Source organism: Carassius auratus, unplaced genomic scaffold (genome assembly GCF_003368295.1).
Source record: "Carassius auratus strain Wakin unplaced genomic scaffold, ASM336829v1 scaf_tig00032445, whole genome shotgun sequence".
NCBI lineage: Eukaryota > Metazoa > Chordata > Actinopteri > Cypriniformes > Cyprinidae > Carassius > Carassius auratus.
The window spans coordinates 74,260-92,483 of NW_020526001.1; the positions used below are offsets into that span (position 1 = coordinate 74,260).

General features: G+C 35.7%; 1 protein-coding gene across 2 annotated transcripts; it reads right to left on the minus strand.

The window, feature by feature from the left end:
- Positions 1 to 5,722: 5,722 nt before the first annotated feature.
- Positions 5,723 to 17,603, minus strand: LOC113080887 (uncharacterized). 2 transcript variants are annotated; one of them, XM_026252934.1, is made up of 14 exons: positions 17,192 to 17,603; positions 16,656 to 16,738; positions 16,354 to 16,473; positions 16,057 to 16,176; positions 15,486 to 15,596; positions 13,461 to 13,565; positions 12,834 to 12,944; positions 11,655 to 11,774; positions 11,157 to 11,261; positions 10,532 to 10,642; positions 9,350 to 9,469; positions 8,884 to 8,988; positions 8,298 to 8,408; positions 5,723 to 5,882 (listed from the first exon to the last, which is right to left on the minus strand). In XM_026252934.1, exons 2-14 carry the CDS (start codon positions 16,703 to 16,705, stop codon positions 5,738 to 5,740), a joined length of 1,434 nt encoding a protein of 477 aa, XP_026108719.1. In that variant the 5' UTR covers positions 16,706 to 16,738; positions 17,192 to 17,603; the 3' UTR covers positions 5,723 to 5,737. The 2 variants fall into 2 exon arrangements, with proteins under 2 accessions (XP_026108719.1, XP_026108720.1); XM_026252935.1 differs by lacking the exon at positions 9,350 to 9,469.
- Positions 17,604 to 18,224: the final 621 nt, after the last annotated feature.

Consider the following 18,224-nt stretch of genomic DNA (forward strand, 5'->3'; position numbering starts at 1 on the left):
TGCTGTAATGTTAATCCAAGAAAATGAAAATCACTCACTGCTCTTGACTGAATTTCTTTGTAGTTTTAACAGTCAAACCAAAAATTATTCAGAAACCAGATATAATTTTTGATATACATAGCAAAACTGTAATAATGTGAGAAATGTTGAAGGTGTCTGAATAAATGTAGGTTTGATTGTATATTTCATTTTTTTCATTGAAGACTATCCAGTGCTATTATTTGGTTTCTGTACTTTGACACCTACAAACTTGAAAAAAAAAAAAAAAAAAAAAACTTAAACATTGGTGTGAAACAGGAGTAATGTTGTTTGCACCTTGTGCAATGTGGAATTAGTTTACAGCTTTTTCAAGCACTTTGTGATGCATTTTGGAAACAGAAGACAAGCTTCTTTTCTAATGCACCACCTAGCTTGATAAACCCCTTCTCAAAGACTTACTGTTTGTCAATTTTATTTGGGTAACACACATATTCTGAATGCCTTCGGCAGAATTCGAATTAGCCATTTTAATCTAGATTAATCTAGATTAATCTAGATTAATTTCAAGATCACAGTGAGATTAATCTAGATTAAAAAAATTAATCTATGCCCACCTCTAAAAAATACAAAAAAAAAATTTTTTTATCAAAGGGTTTATTTTAACGTGCAAAATGCAAACAGCAGCATACAGAACAGATCAACAACAGAACCTGGATTCAGTTTAAATTTCCACGCACCTGCAGCATTTCTGACAGTGAGAGAAAAATAGAATAAAATAATGCAAATAAAAAACAAAATAGGCCTACACTAAATATATATTTTTAACCTAAATAATTAACAAATTAAGATGACAAAAAGAAAACACTGAATTCGTTTGAACGAAGCTTTCAAACTGGATTTTTTTCCATTAGACTAAGATTTTTCGTTAAATAAAAATAGCAGCCCTACCTCAACACCTTGTATAATTTTTATTTAAAAAAGCAACATATCAACGTGATGTTGGGTCAGTCTGGAGCGCAACCTGTTGACAGTTAGACCCGAGGCAGAAAACACCCTCTCCGGTGGGACAGATGTACCGGGAATACACAGGTAACGTCTCGCTAGAGTGGCCAGCTTCGGGAAGCGCCTTTCATTTGCTTTCCACCAGACAAGAGGATTAATATCCAGAGAAGGAGGATCTTGTGCTACTTGTGCTACTGCTGTATTTTAATACGGCGCCCCATAATTTACAGGTAACTTCGTCGCCCTTTCTGTTAAAATGATCCCACACAGTGCTTCTATTCGCTCGCTTCATTTTACTTCCCTTGCTCGAAAAAAAAAAATTCTGCAGGCATGTGTCACGGGTGTGGTTGCGCGTGCCAACGCGCTCCGTGAGTTAATAAATAAGCTATATAGTAGGCTATTTTATTTTTAAACCATGCCGCAAACTAAAAAAAAAGAACCTTAAAAAAAAAAAAAAAAACGTTTAAACCGTTTAACTGATAGTATTATTCGGTCAAAATTTTTACTTTCGGTTAACGGTTAAACGGTCAATATGAGCATCCCTAGTTGCAATAATTGCATACCAATGTGAATTGGCTCATTTAGTTTACACTCAAAGTAGATTGGTCTTTCGAATATAGATCGCAATTCATCTGTCATCCAAAGTGATGTCGAGAGTGACCGACTGACATGGAACAGGATAGATTGAGCAAAATGTGTGATTAGAAGTCTTCCCGGGTCCTAAAATCTGTACCTGACCCGAATTACTTTTTATACGAACCAGACGTGCATAAATATTTTTTTTTTAAGAAAAACCCGGCCCTAGACAGCCCTGATGAATTTATACTTAATTAAAATTTTTAATAAAAAACGAAATTAAAATTTTAGGCTTATCTGCTTACCCCAAGTGCATCCAAGATGTAGGTGACTGTTTCTTCATTAGAACAAAAACAATTATTTTTTACTCAAAACGTTGCAGTCTGTCAGTAATATAATGGAGGTGAATGGGAATCAAGGCGAAACTTGATTTGAATTGTTTTAAAGGAATGAGATCAAGTCTATTCTAAAATATTTATCTGAGAATTATTTTAAACAGTTTAGTTTTTATGTATTTTAATACATTTAAGCTAAAACATAAGAATACTGGATGATTTTTAGCAATAAAAATGGCATTTATAATCTGTGACGAGTGGGGCGGGGCCGAAGACCGTGGGAACAAGAGCGAGGCCGGTGGAGTGATTGGAGATGAGCGACACCTGCTCGACCCACCGGTCTCGAGTCCCACGGAGGAGATTGGAAGGATATAAAACTGGAGTGATGACAGTGAAGGACGAGAGAGGACCAGGCCCGGACTTTATTTTGTGTTTGCTTTTTATTTGTGCACGACAGTCGTCCGCGAGGGGCTGTTGCGCCGTTTTGTGTTTATTTTGTTATTAAAGTCTTTATTTGATTGTCCGCCGGTTCCCGCCTCCTTCTTACCGATGATTAGGAAGGTGTTATTGTTAAATAATCGTATCTCATATTTCCATAATGTCTTGTACCTTTAACAGTGTCAAATATGGTGTCACGTGGATGGGAATATGCATGGCAATTATATAAATAATTAGGTTATACATTGTAAAACTACAGGGAGTGCAGAATTATTAGGCAAGTTGTATTTTTGAGGAATACTTTTATTATTGAACAACAACCATGTTCTCAATGATTCCAAGAACTCATTAATATCAAAGCTGAATATTTTTGGAAGTAGTTTTTAGTTTGTTTTTAGTTGTAGCTATTTTAGGAGGATATCTGTGTGTGCAGGTGACTATTACTGTGCATAATTATTAGGCAACTTAACAAAAAACAAATATATACCCATTTCAATTATTTATTTTCAGCAGTGAAACCAATATAACATCTTAACATTCACAAATATACTTTTCTGACATTCAAAAACAAAACAAAAACAAATCAGTGACCAATATAGCCACCTTTCTTTGCAAGGACACTCAAAAGCCTGCCATCCATGGATTCTGTCAGTGTTTTGAGCTGTTCACCATCAACATTGCGTGCAGCAGCAACCACAGCCTCCCAGACACTGTTCAGAGAGGTGTACTGTTTTCCCTCCTTGTAAATCTCACATTTCATGATGGACCACAGGTTCTCTATGGGGTTCAGATCAGGTGAACAAGGAGGCCAAGTCATTAGTTTTTCTTCTTTTAGACCCTTTCTTGCCAGCCACGCTGTGGAGTACTTGGACGCGTGTGATGGAGCATTGTCCTGCATGAAAATCATGTTTTTCTTGAAGGATGCGGACTTCTTCCTGTACCACTGCTTGAAGAAGGTGTCTTCCAGAAACTGGCAGTAGGACTGGGAGTTGAGCTTGACTCCATCCTCAACCCGAAAAGGCCCCACAAGCTCATCTTTGATGATAGCAGCCCAAACCAGTACTCCACCTCCACCTTGCTGGCGTCTGAGTCGGACTGGAGCTCTCTGCCCTTTACCGATCCAGCCACGGGCCCATCCATCTGGCCCATCAAGACTCACTCTCATTTCATCAGTCCATAAAACCTTAGAAAAATCAGTCTTGAGATATTTCTTTGCCCAGTCTTGACGTTCCAGCATGTGTGTCTTGTTCAGTGGTGGTCGTTTTTCAGCCTTTCTTACCTTGGCCATGTCTCTGAGTATTGCACACCTTGTGCTTTTGGGCACTCCAGTGATGTTGCAGCTCTGAAATATGGCAAAACTGGTGGCAAGTGGCATCTTGGCAGCTGTACGCTTGACTTTTCTCAGTTCAAGGGCAGTTATTTTGCGCCTTAGTTTTTCCACACGCTTCTTGCGACCCTGTTGGCTATTTTGAATGAAACGCTTGATAGTTCGATGATCACGCTTCAGAAGCTTGGCAATTTTAAGAGTGCTGCATCCCTCTGCAAGATATCTCACTATTTTTGACTTTTCGGAGCCTGTCAAGTCCTTCTTTTGACCCATTTTGCCAAAGGAAAGGAAGTTGCCTAATAATTATGCACACCTGATATAGGGTGTTGATGTCATTAAACCACACCCCTTCTCATTACTGAGATGCACATCACCTAATATGCTTAATTGGTAGTAGGCTTTCGAGCCTATACAGCTTGGAGTAAGACAACATGCATAAAGAGGATGATGTGGTCAAAATACTCATTTGCCTAATAATTCTGCACACAGTGTAGGCGTTGTTAGCTCCATATATGGTGATTTTGGTGAGGAGTCGGGGTGGAGATGCACGTTAGCACATATTCCCATGACTGAGATTTATAAAGGGATTTTTGTGCAGGTTCTTACGGAAGTTTCATGCATTATAATTTTTTTCCTTCTTGTTTTCTCGTTATAAAGACTTAATTTCCTCGTGATCTCGACACAACAAAAGTTGTTTTCTCATTATAACTACTTAATTTTCTCATGATCTCGACATAACAAAAGTTGTTATCTAAGAAGTTACAAAACTGCGCCAACTGGTGGCACTATAGACCTGAATATAAGTGATGTGGTCTTGTATACGGTATATTCACTTTACTGAAAGCGTTTGGGATAGAATAGGACCTTCCTTGTGATCGCTATAATATGTGCAGTATTGTTCATTACTGACATTTAATTAATACATAAATGTTAAATGCTTGAATCAATATGATTATTTTGTGTATTAAGTTCTTGCTAGATGCATAAGTTTCACCAACGCGTTCTGGGTTATAAAATAACTGCTTATCAAAACCAAGGTTGACATCACTGTATTCTGTTTGCACCTATATCTTTATTTGTGCTTCTTTGAGGAACATGATTGGTAGTTAATAAGTGGAGATGTTCTGTTTATCTACAGTAGGACTGGATTTAAAGACGTAGGCTATTTGTAATGTACCTCTATTCCTAGTTATTAATCTTTATTGTTAATCTTATTGATGAGAAATGTGATGAATATTTAAAGTGTATATGCTAATTTTAATCAGTGTTGTTCTATAGTGTTGTAATCTTTTGTTTTCTGCACACACACACACACACACATAATATCTGTCACAGCATTTAATGACTACTAAAAATTACAAATTATATGTAATTGTATTACAAATAAGTTTAATCAAGCAGCTCTAAAATATCTTAGATTAGTTCTGGATCCTCCTCCGGAGGCACTCCGCCTGTGTTTGCGGTGTTGCATTTAAACATGTTAATTACAAAAACAAAAAGTTTGGTGTACAGTCTCTGAAAAAAATCAACAGTGATTGATCAGCGTTTATTTATGTATAGTGAACGTTATTACCTAGGCGAAGCAAAATTTGCTGAAATAGAGGCTACAGTAAGAGCGCCTGGTTGTCCATCAGATGCCTGTCAAAGTTGAGTTTTTTACTATAGCAACAGTAGATCAAACCATCATTGTTAAAAAAAACTGTCATTATGTTGAGATCACTAGAAAATTAAGCCTTTATAACGAGAAGACAATTCTGGTTATGTTGAGATAAGGAGGAAATTAAGTCGTTATAACGAGAAAACAACAGCTGTTATGTCGAGATAACGAGAAAATTAAATTGTTATAATGAGAAAACAACTTATGTCGAGATCACAAGAAAATTAAGTCGTTATAACGAGAAAACAAGAAGGAAGAAAATAAATTATGCATGGCCGCTTAGGTTCTGGCGTACACATGGTTTTATAAAACTGCTAACTTTTGTGCGTACATAGACTTATAAGATTAAATATATGGAGACTTTTATAAATGAGACCCAAATCCTTTTGAAAACAGAGGAAAAACTGGTAAAACTTTTTTTGTCTAATTATTGTTTAAATTTGAATACCTTTCCTCATTCAGGAAGCTTGGTGTTTCATCTTTGAACAATATCGGTCGATCCTGTGACTGGGCACTTTTCAGAGATGTGCATGAAGGAGCTGGAGATGTTGGGTCTTTTAATCTCAGCCTTCGAAAAGAAGAAAAAGTTTACTTTTACAGGGCAGGTAAAGAAAGAAACATTACAAAAAATTAATATATACATACATATAGGCGCATCTCAATAAACTCCAATGTCATGGAAAAGTTCATTTATTTCACTAATTCAACATAAATTGTGAAACTTGTGTATTAAATAAATTCAATGCACACAGACTGAAGTAGTTTAAGTCTTTGGTTCTTTTAATTGTGATGATTTTGGCTCATATTTAAGCACTTCAGCTCTGTAGCATATTTTGTTTTTTTTGGAGAATTAGCCATATATATATATATGCTTGAATATTATCATTTCCCTTGCTGCAACATCCAGTTCAGCGTGCAGCCTTTCACGTGATAACAGTAGTAGCCAGTTATAGTCGCATGAGTATGAGAGTTACACCTGTTTCACACATACTCCGTCTGCAGTGCGTATGCAGTCCGAGTGAGTTACGTATGTGGTGCAGAAGCAGCACGGACTCATTGTGCTTTCACACAGGACGCATTTCCAGTCCGCTACTGATCCGCGGCTCTTTAGTCCACAAACACAACATTAGGCTAATTTTATTGTCGCACTTGAAAAGTTTCAGTTTGATCCTCGTTTTTATTTATTTTATCTATTTCGAAGCTTATTCTCTTTAATGACGTGGATCGTTTGTAACTTCATTGGAGTTTAATTCAATGTACTGTCGTTCTAATTTCCATAACTCTTATGTTATAGTGGTTCTCAACCTTTTTTCCCACCGGGCCGCACTATGGTCCAAGTGCAAGTCTCGTGGGCCGCACGCATATCATTTACATATTATATCACCAATACAAACCAACCTGATTTATAATATTATAGCATAAATATTATGACATCTAATCGATTACATTCATTTAAATAAATAAATAATTCTACTCCCCATATAAATAAAACACCTGATGCTGTCGGGAGCTGAACAATTTTGTGAAATTCGGCTCGAAAGGATTAACAGCACAAAGAAGTTGCAATTGTAAAGCCTGTGTTATACTTTCCGCATGAGCAATCCAGACGCGGACATGGCCAGCGCGGGCACAGACTTCCATTTATACTTGCGAAAGCATACGCTTATGGTCTGCTCTGCAACACACGTGTGAACAAACAATTGCCCAAAATTATAGCACATCTGGCTGTCTTTACATTCTTTTATTGACGGATTGCACAGGTTCGAGTAGCAATGGGCTTCTTCACACTGCATCCACATATACAATTGTGCTTTTGAAGCCTACTGACCACGCGCACCTGTCTCTCTACACAAGCAGTTCCAGACTATGACAACATAGTTGGTGAAAGTTCAACCCCTTTGTTGGCGCTCTCTGCCTTATTAGCATATACACAGTCCTGAGTGAAAAGCTGCAGTCCGCCATTACTGTTGTCTTGCTGTAGCTGCCAGAGGTACAATGTCAGAACCGAATAGCTATTAAAAGTGTTGTGTGTTGGGATGCACCAAGGAATATAGGAGTTTTCATAGACCATTGAGGACACTGTGGTTAGCCTTCATTTTTGAATGAAATGTCCCTCCAAAAAATGGAAAAGTCCTATACTCTTTGCTTTTACACCAAACTGCCTCACAAATGAGGGTCAGTTCAGTGCTGGAGTTGTGCAAAGACTGCTCCTGAAAGAGAGATTGATACCAACGTGTTCAAATGTCCAGACTCCAGACAAAGCGTCATACGTCATATTTTGTTTTCCAAAAAAGCTCCTTGGCTCTCTGTAAGTCTAATGCTGCTAAAGCTACCATTGTCTCTGCCTGTTTGCACTAATGCTGCCTTCACATGCTACCAGATTGTAAATAGGAATGTAGTAGTTAAAAACTGTGTTTAGAAGCAATGTATGAGGTCAGTAACACATTCACCGTAACACCAGTATGCCCGCGAGCATGAGCTCTTGAAGCTCCGCACTCTTCTCAGAAGGGAGCATGGTTGCCAGATTTTCACAATAAAACCTCCAGCAGACATTAAAGGCAACCCACGGCAACAGTGTTAAAGTAGCCCAATTATACAGGAAAACCGCAGACTTGACAACACTGGAAGAGAGGCGGGAGCACCAGCTCATTTTCATTTAAAGGTGTTTTATCTCATACCCCTAAAAGTGGAAGTTTCCAGAAGCTATAAAAATTACCTGTTTGGTATTTTGAGATAAAACTTTACATACATACTCTGACGATATCAGAAAACAGTTTAAAATATTGTATCAATGCATTCTATGGCACCTTTAAATATGCTTTTGAAATGTCTCCTTTTGTGGTGAGAAAAAGTCAGAATCCTGCATTAGAATAACACCAGGGTAGGTAAATCACATTTGTCCATCAAATTAGCACGCCAGGAAAATCTGTTGTGTAAACCAGTGCATGCATAATAAGGACCCAAACTCTTATTCCTCATATACCTTTCATTGCTCTGAGTTCCATCTTTGAACAGTATCGGTCGGTCCATTGACTGGTCACTTTGTAGAGATGTACAGGAGAGTGCTGGAGAAGTTCCTTTATCTGGTCTCGACCTTTGAAACAATGAGGAAAAATGTGAGTGTGTTCTTACTTTTTCAAAAAAAAAAAATGACCCTAACAAAAATTTGCATTGATAAATGTCATAAAATATTTGCTTTTCAAACATTAAAGCATCATTCGCAGAGTAATTTTTAATATACAGTAACAACACTAAGACATTTAACTCTTCTTGTCTATTTGTTTTCAAAGCTTTCCTATGTGTTCCGTATTTCAAAGCAAAGTATGTCAGTGTTGTGGAGCAGAAACCAAGAGGATAAGTGTTTTTTTGTCATTGTTGTTTTTTAAGATGTTTAGATGCAATCTGTCATCGATACTTGAGGCTTAGATCTTTATAATGATATATAGTTTGTCAAGATTAAATTTGTCCCGTTTCATTTAATCTACTCATAAATATTGACAAGTGCAAACAAGGATGCCGGCGTCGGGGTGCAGGTTAACAGGTTAAACATGCATTAGTCCGTAACCTACCTTATTGGTGCTTCATCTTTGAATAGTATCGGTCGATCCATTGACTGGTCACTTCTCAGAGATGTGCTGGACGGTGCCGGAGATGTGGCTTTATTTGGTCTCAGCCTTTGATACAAGAACATTTTTGTTTTATATTAAAAGAAAACTCTTCCTTAAAAAGGATTTGTAAAAAAGGTTTTCGTACCTTATACTCGCTTTCAATTTTGAACAGAATTAAATTTGCCTCTAAAATAATTCAAAATGTAAGTTTCACTGCAGAGTGTCTGGCTGTGTAATTGTTGTGTTCATGCTAAGTACACAATATTAACACTTGCAGTGGTGCTTTTGAAATGGTTCAGACCTTTCTGACCAGTTTTTAGGAAACAGACTAATAAAGTTGTCAAATAAGACAAAATTTACTAATTTTTATTTTACTGTTTTTTTGTTTTTGTTTTTTTTAATCAAAGGACATGAGTGTAACTCATACCTTTTAATCCTCCTTATACCCTGTGTACCATCTCTAAATAGTATTGGCCGATCCATTGACTGGTCACTTTTAAGAGATACAGAAGACGGTGCTGGAGATGTTGCTTCATCTGGTCTTATCCTTTGGGGGAAAGAAAGAATGGATGTTAAAATACAGTGCAAGATAAGAGGCATGCAATGCACATATTAGGTGTGCAAAAGATCACAAAACTCATCGTTCAGATCATATTATGATTTTTCAGATCAGAAAAAAAGCTTATCCAACAAAAGTAACATTGATTTCTATTTATTACTTAGAAGTCTATAAAAACAAAATACAAGCATAGATAAATACAATATAACAAGGTTAAAGATCAGTAAAGTCTATCAGTAGCACAGGTACAAAAATTGGATAATCAAATGTGTAATAACTGCATAGTGATCACTATCTAAATAAAACAGATTGTGTTTTATTAGCATTAATGACATAGACAGCAGCAGGTATTCACAGGCTGCCATAACTTTAAGACCTAAAGTACAGATCTGATATATCCAATATACTATGATTTCTTACTCAAATATGGTCATTTAAGCCCTTAACTGTCTCTGTTTATGAGTTTTTTCCCAAAACGGGTATTTTAAAATAGTTTCCATTCAAGCAAAAGATAACTCAACTCCATGTTCGCATGCTAAATGAAACACTATCTGTAACAGTGCACAAATACTGAATTTAGTGTTTTGCAATCAATTTTTGGACATAAGTTGGTAAAGAGCTCAAATTATTTGACTGTGTGCATGACTCTTAGTCCGCCTGAAGTCCACAATGATCTCCTTTGTCTTCTGGGTGCTTGTAGAAAAAAACCTGCAGGTAAACTAAACAAACCCTAGTGTTTATGTTGAACTTATTTGAACAGAACACCATTGAATTTTTTTTTTTTTTTTACTGCTTTAAGAAGTTCTGTCTAAGGTTTCTTAATTCAAAGTTCATGTTTGAATTTTGTCTCTGTTCACTGCCATTATATCGATTTTGAGCATTTTGCTTTTGAAATGTCTCCTTTTGTGGTGAGAAAAAGTCAGAATCCTGCATTAGAATAACACCAGGGTAGGTAAATCACATTTGTCCATCAAATTAGCACGCCAGGAAAATCTGTTGTGTAAACCAGTGCATGCATAATAAGGACCCAAACTCTTATTCCTCATATACCTTTCATTGCTCTGAGTTCCATCTTTGAACAGTATCGGTCGGTCCATTGACTGGTCACTTTGTAGAGATGTACAGGAGAGTGCTGGAGAAGTTCCTTTATCTGGTCTCGACCTTTGAAACAATGAGGAAAAATGTGAGTGTGTTCTTACTTAAAAAAAAAAATGGCCCTAACAAAAAACAAATAACGTACAATTTGTGTCATTTGCAGCATGAAGATTACATTTGCATTGGTAAATTTGATCAAATATTTGCTTTCAAACATTAAAGCATCATTCGCAGAGTAATATTTAATATACAGTAACAACATAAAGACATTTAACTCTTCTTGTCTATTTGTTTTCAAAGCTTTCCTATGTGTTCCGTATTTCAAAGCAAAGTATGTCAGTGTTGTGGAGCAGAAACCAAGAGGATAAGTGTTTTTTTGTCGTTGTTGTTGTTTTAAGATGTTTAGATGCAATCTGTCATCGATACTTGAGGCTTAGATCTTTATAATGATATATAGTTTTTCAAGATTAAATTTGTCCCGTTTCATTTAATCTACTCATAAATATTGACAAGTGCAAACAAGGATGCCGGCGTCGGGGTGCAGGTTAACAGGTTAAACATGCATTAGTCCATAACCTACCTTATTGGTGCTTTATCTTTGAATAGTATCGGTCGATCCATTGACTGGTCACTTCTCAGAGATGTGCTGGACGGTGCCGGAGATGTGGCTTTATTTGGTCTCAGCCTTTGATACAAGAACCATTTTTTTTTTATATTAGAATAAAACTCTTCCTTAAAAATGATTTTAATTAAAAGGTTTTCATACCTTATACTCGCTTTCATTTCTGAACAGAATTAAATTTGCCTGTTTTAAATTTGCCCTTAAACTTTGCCTATTTAAAATAATTCAAAATGTAAGTTTCACTGCAGAGTGTCTGGCTGTGTAATTGTTGTGTTCATGCTAAGTACACAATATTAACACTTGCAGTGGTGCTTTTGAAATCGTTGAGACCTTTCTTACCAGTTTTTAGGAAACAGACTAATAAAGTTGTCAAATAAGACAAAATTTACTAATTTTTATTTTACTGTTTTTTTGTTTTTGTTTTTTTTAATCAAAGGACATGAGTGTAACTCATACCTTTTAATCCTCCTTATACCCTGTGTACCATCTCTAAATAGTATTGGCCGATCCATTGACTGGTCACTTTTTAGAGATACAGAAGACGGTGCTGGAGATGTTGCTTCATCTGGTCTTATCCTTTGGGGGAAAGAAAGAATGGATGTTAAAATACAGTGCAAGATAAGAGGCATGCAATGCGCATATTAGGTGTGCAAAAGATCACAAAACTCATCGTTCAGATCATATTATGATTTTTCAGATCAGAAAAAAGCTTATCCAACAAAAGTAACATTGATTTCTATTTATTACTTAGAAGTCTATAAAAACAAAATACAAGCATAGATAAATACAATATAACAAGGTTAAAGATCAGTAAAGTCTATCAGTAGCACAGGTACAAAAATTGGATAATCAAATGTGTAATAACTGCATAGTGATCACTATCTAAATAAAACAGATTGTGTTTTATTAGCATTAATGACATAGACAGCAGCAGGTATTCACAGGCTGCCATAACTTTAAGACCTAAAGTACAGATCTGATATATCCAATATACTATGATTTCTTACTCAAATATGGTCATTTAAGCCCTTAACTGTCTCTGTTTATGAGTTTTTCCCAAAACGGGTATTTTAAAATAGTTTCCATTCAAGCAAAAGATAACTCAACTCCATGTTCGCATGCTAAATGAAACACTATCTGTAACAGTGCACGAATACTGAATTTAGTGTTTTGCAATCAATTTTGGGACATAAGTTGGTAAAGAGCTCAAATTATTTGACTGTGTGCATAACTCTTAGTCCGCCTGAAGTCCACAATGATCTCCTTTGTCTTCTGGGTGCTTTTAGAAAAAAACCTGTAGGTAAACTAAACAAACCCTAGTGTTTATGTTGAACTTATTTGAACAGAACACCATTGAATTTTTTTTTTTTTTTACTGCTTTAAGAAGTTCTGTCTTAGGTTTCTTAATTCAAAGTTCATGTTTGAATTTTGTCTCTGTTCACTGCCATTATATCGATTTTGAGCATTTTGCTTTTGAAATGTCTCCTTTTGTGGTGAGAAAAAGTCAGAATCCTGCATTAGAATAACACCAGGGTAGGTAAATCACATTTGTCCATCAAATTAGCACGCCAGGAAAATCTGTTGTGTAAACCAGTGCATGCATAATAAGGACCCAAACTCTTATTCCTCATATACCTTTCATTGCTCTGAGTTCCATCTTTGAACAGTATCGGTCGGTCCACTGACTGGTCACTTTGTAGAGATGTACAGGAGAGTGCTGGAGAAGTTCCTTTATCTGGTCTCGACCTTTGAAACAATGAGGAAAAATGTGAGTGTGTTCTTACTTTAAAAAAAAAATGGCCCTAACAAAAAACAAATAACGTACAATTTGTGTCATTTGCAGCATGAAGATGAAATTTGCATTGGTAAATTTGATAAAATATTTGCTTTCAAACATTAAAGCATCATTCGCAGAGTAATATTTAATATACAGTAACAACACTAAGACATTTAACTCTTCTTGTCTATTTGTTTTCAAAGCTTTCCTATGTGTTCCGTATTTCAAAGCAAAGTATGTCAGTGTTGTGGAGCAGAAACCAAGAGGATAAGTGTTTTTTTGTCATTGTTGTTGTTTTTTAAGATGTTTAGATGCAATCTGTCATCGATACTTGAGGCTTAGATCTTTATAATGATATATAGTTCGTCAAGATTAAATTTGTCCCGTTTCATTTAATCTACTCATAAATATTGACAAGTGCAAACAAGGATGCCGGCGTCGGGGTGCAGGTTAACAGGTTAAACATGCATTAGTCCGTAACCTACCTTATTGGTGCTTCATCTTTGAATAGTATCGGTCGATCCATTGACTGGTCACTTCTCAGAGATGTGCTGGACGGTGCCGGAGATGTGGCTTTATTTGGTCTCAGCCTTTGATACAAGAACATTTTTTTTTATATTAGAATAAAACTCTTCCTTAAAAATGATTTTAATTAAAAGGTTTTCATACCTTATACTCGCTTTCATTTCTGAACAGAATTAAATTTGCCTGTTTTAAATTTGCCCTTAAACTTTGCCTATTTAAAATAATTCAAAATGTAAGTTTCACTGCAGAGTGTCTGGCTGTGTAATTGTTGTGTTCATGCTAAGTACACAATATTAACACTTGCAGTGGTGCTTTTGAAATCGTTGAGACCTTTCTGACCAGTTTTTAGGAAACAGAATGATAAAGTTGTCAAATAAGACAAAATTTACTAATTTACTCAGACCTAAAAATATAGGTTTTTTTTTTTTTTTTTTTATCAAAGGACATGAGTGTAAATTATACCTTTTAATCCTCCATATACCCTGTGTACCATCTCTAAATAGTATTGGCCGATCCATTGACTGGTCACTTTTTAGAGATACAGAAGACGGTGCTGGAGATGTTGCTTCATCTGGTCTTATCCTTTGGGGGAAAAAAAGAACGGATGCTAAAATACAGTGCAAGATAAGAGGCATGCAATGCGCATATTAGGTGTGCAAAAGATCACAAAACTCATCGTTCAGATCATATTATGATTTTTCAGATCAGAAAAAAAGCAAATCCAACAAAAATAACATTGCTTTCTATTTATTACTTATAAGTCTGTAAAAAAAAAATACAAGCATAGATAAATACAATAGAACAAGGTTAAAGATAAGTAAAGTCTATTAGTAGTACAGGCATTGTCGGCCCGTCCAACAGGCAGTACAGGCGGTCGCCTAGGGCCCTGCCTCTAAGGAGAGGGCCCCATAGCAGTGAGGTTGTCAATTGAATTTTTAGTAATTCACAACACCTCCCCAACCTCTGCGTATCTCTTATTATGTATAATGTTTGTTCTATTCAACCATAAGTGCACTGCGAAGTGGACATCACCAGATATTCAAACATAATTCCAGTTTGAAACGAGTGTATATTTTCCATTCAAAGTGCATTAAAGTGTGCAAGATATGAATTTCAATTGTATTTATTTACAGAGGTATATGATGTCTACTTGTCTGTGTGTGAAGATGTTGCAGGTGGTGGCACAGCGCAAATCCATGAATGAAAGTGAAGTAAACGTCTACAGATTTCCCCTGTTCAGGGAGTAGGGAGCAATGAACACGGTGTAGGGATCATATCAATCACAGTTCATGCACGGAGCTCACTTCTAACGAGCTGGTTATCGGAATAAGATGTTAATTGTCTCCCATTTTTCATCGGTTTAAATGCTCTATCTGCATTTTATTCAGTTATGCGATACCTATGCCTTTGTCCATATTAGGGATTTCATGGAATGTCATATTATTCATGGCTTCTTTGAGTGTTTTTTGGGATTTGGCATGTATGGATTTAATGTGAATGGGCACCCAGTATGAATGAAACATATTGCATGTGTGCAGAACTCACTAATTCTCACAACACATTATTTTGGGTAAAAAATAGGAAGAAGAATATTTTTCTCTTAGTTTTTCTCCAGTGTAGAGGAGTTTTCTGTCTCTTTCTCTGCAAATGCATAAGATTACCTGACAGAAATTAAAAAATAATTTGTCAAAGATTTTTAATCATACTTTATTTTATAATAATTCTAGTTGTATGGGATCATTCTGTGATACTTCTGCATTCTTTTTAAACCTTGAATGTGGTCACTGTTCACTGCCATTATATAGATTTTGAGCATTTTGCTTTTGAAATGTCTCCTTTTGTGGTGAGAAAAAGTCAGAATCCTGCATTAGAATAACACCAGGGTAGGTAAATCACATTTGTCCATCAAATTAGCACGCCAGGAAAATCTGTTGTGTAAACCAGTGCATGCATAATAAGGACCCAAACTCTTATTCCTCATATACCTTTCATTGCTCTGAGTTCCATCTTTGAACAGTTTCGGTCGGTCCATTGACTGGTCACTTTGTAGAGATGTACAGGAGAGTGCTGGAGAAGTTCCTTTATCTGGTCTCGACCTTTGAAACAATGAGGAAAAATGTGAGTGTGTTCTTACTTTCCAAAACAAATAACCCTAACAAAAAAACTAACAACGTACAATTCATGTCATTTGCAGCATGAAGATGAAATTTGCATTGATAACTTTAATAAAATATTTGCTTTCAAACATTAAAGCATCATTCATGGAGTAATATTTAATATACAGTAACAACATAAAGACATTTAACTTGTCTGTTTGTTTTCAAAGCTTTCCTATGTGTTCCGTATTTCAAAGCAAAGTATGTGAGTGTTGTGGAGCAGAAACCAAGAGGATAAGTGTTTTTTTGTCGTTGTTTTAAGACGTTTATTTAGTACAACAGCACAAATGAAAGTGGAATATTGCATACTTATAGTAAATTATTTAAATTACCTGAAAAACAATAAATTACAAAACCAAGACACGGATTTATATTGAGAAAATGTATGCAAGTACCACACCTTTTATTCCCCCCTTTACACTCTGCTCCATCTTTGATCAATATCGGTCGATCCATTGACTGGTCACTTTGTAGGGATGTGACTGACGGTGCTGGAGATGTTGATTGACCTTCTCTCAACCTTTAGTGGGGGAAGGCTTTTTAAATAATTTTCATACTAACATTTTAAACTGATGTGCATTTACACCTAATTTTTAAAGGTTTGGAGAAAAATGGTTATAAGAACAAGAACATGAAATTTTTCCATTCTGGTCATAAATCGACAGGAGTTTGGCATTCCAGTTCTAAATTAGCATACCTTTCTATCACCAGGAAACTCTGAGATCCATCTTTGAACAATATCGGTCGATCCAGTAACTGGTCACTTTGTAGAGATGTGACTGAAGGTGATGGACATGTTGCTTTATCTGCTCTTAATCTTTAAATGAAGCAGAAAAGTAGTCAATGATAAATGACTTTTAAAAAGGAAAAGACAAAAAGACCATGGACAGTGTGATGACTAGTAAAAAAAATATTCTTGTATTAGTTTCTTGACAATTTACACAAGACCTATTGAGAAATAAATAAAGTGTAATAAATCATAAAACTGCAATATTTTACCGTTCACTCTCCACCGTCCCCACATCATCTTCCTCTTCATGTGTGTCCATAGCCTCATTTAGCAGTTATCTCAAGTGTGCACTCTTTAGAGGATAAACAAATAACACATAAAACTAAAATTCTAAAAACAATAAGATAAAGGAAAATTGAGTTCACAATGTTTGTTACTCGACCATAAATTCAAAAAGTGTCAGATCTAGAGGTCTGTGAATCAGCACAGAAAACGTGGTAATCGCCCATGCTGCTGTAAATGTTAACATCAAATAGCATATCACATCGGCTATAGGGAGCACTGCAGAAATAAACACACCTCCCAGAAATGTTCTAAGTTACTGCGCAAGCGTGTGATTAAAAATATACTTCATCCTCGCCTTAATGACAATCTAACTGAAAAACGACCTCATCTTACTATACTCTCTTCTATCAGGGACATTAAATTCCCACAAAATAAGTAAATTTAAACATTAAAACAGCCACAACCTTTTAATAAGCATTAAAAAGGCAATCTTCAAGATTTCCTGTAACGTTATACGTACCTTATTCGGCTCCATGGCCTAGACGTCGAGTCAACCACTGGACAAATGTGTTAAAATGTAAAAACAAACGCTTCATAAACTGCTAAAAGACTTGTTCCAGCTGACAAATACTAATATGATAACCTCTGAATACGCTTGACTGAAATACTGATACGAGCTTTTAGTTAACGTTAGGACTACTTTCACTTTCGCTTCTCCGTGGTCATTTTGTTCAGAAGTTATATATCCTCAGTTCTATATATTTCCTGTCGTCTGGTGACTGATCTTCATTTAATAAAGTGAAATACGGCAGCAGGTCCCGATCGCCTGAACTCATATTTTATCTTTTCCTGCCATCTGTTCCCGAAAAGATCACTATGAAGCCAGAGTGTGACGTGCGAAAGAACAAAATGGAGTTCGCTCGCTACTTCGCTTTCTGCTTAGTGCGTCAGGCAGTCTATGGTCGGGCATCACGTGACTGAAAATAACCCCAACAACCTATAAAACATTCAATTAGTATTTTAAACTGTTATATATATATATATATATATATATATATATATATATATATATATATATATATATATATATATATGAACATTTACTTATTTTTTTATTAGATAATTCGATTTCGAATTCTCTGGTTGACTTTCTTTGTTTTTCATGTTTTTCTGGTCTCTGCATACTCTAATGTTTAATGCACACTATGTCATGCAGCATTTCTATAACTAAACATCAAGAATTATACAATAAACATCATTTTAATCTTTTTTAATTATTGTAAAATTATTAATTATTGATAAATAAATAAACAAACAAATGAGTGAATAAATATATAGATATATTTCATTTTTTCCTTTTGTCCAGCAGATGGGAGCAAAGCCTTACTCTCCGCCTGTCAATGGCCTATATAGGATCTAAGTACACTGCAGATATGCTCATTGAATATAAACCAAACAGACCTCTCAGATCATTAGAATCGAGTTAGAAATACCAGGATTTCACACAAAACAAGGGAAATCTGCTTTTAGCTATTTTGCCGCCCTCATTTGGA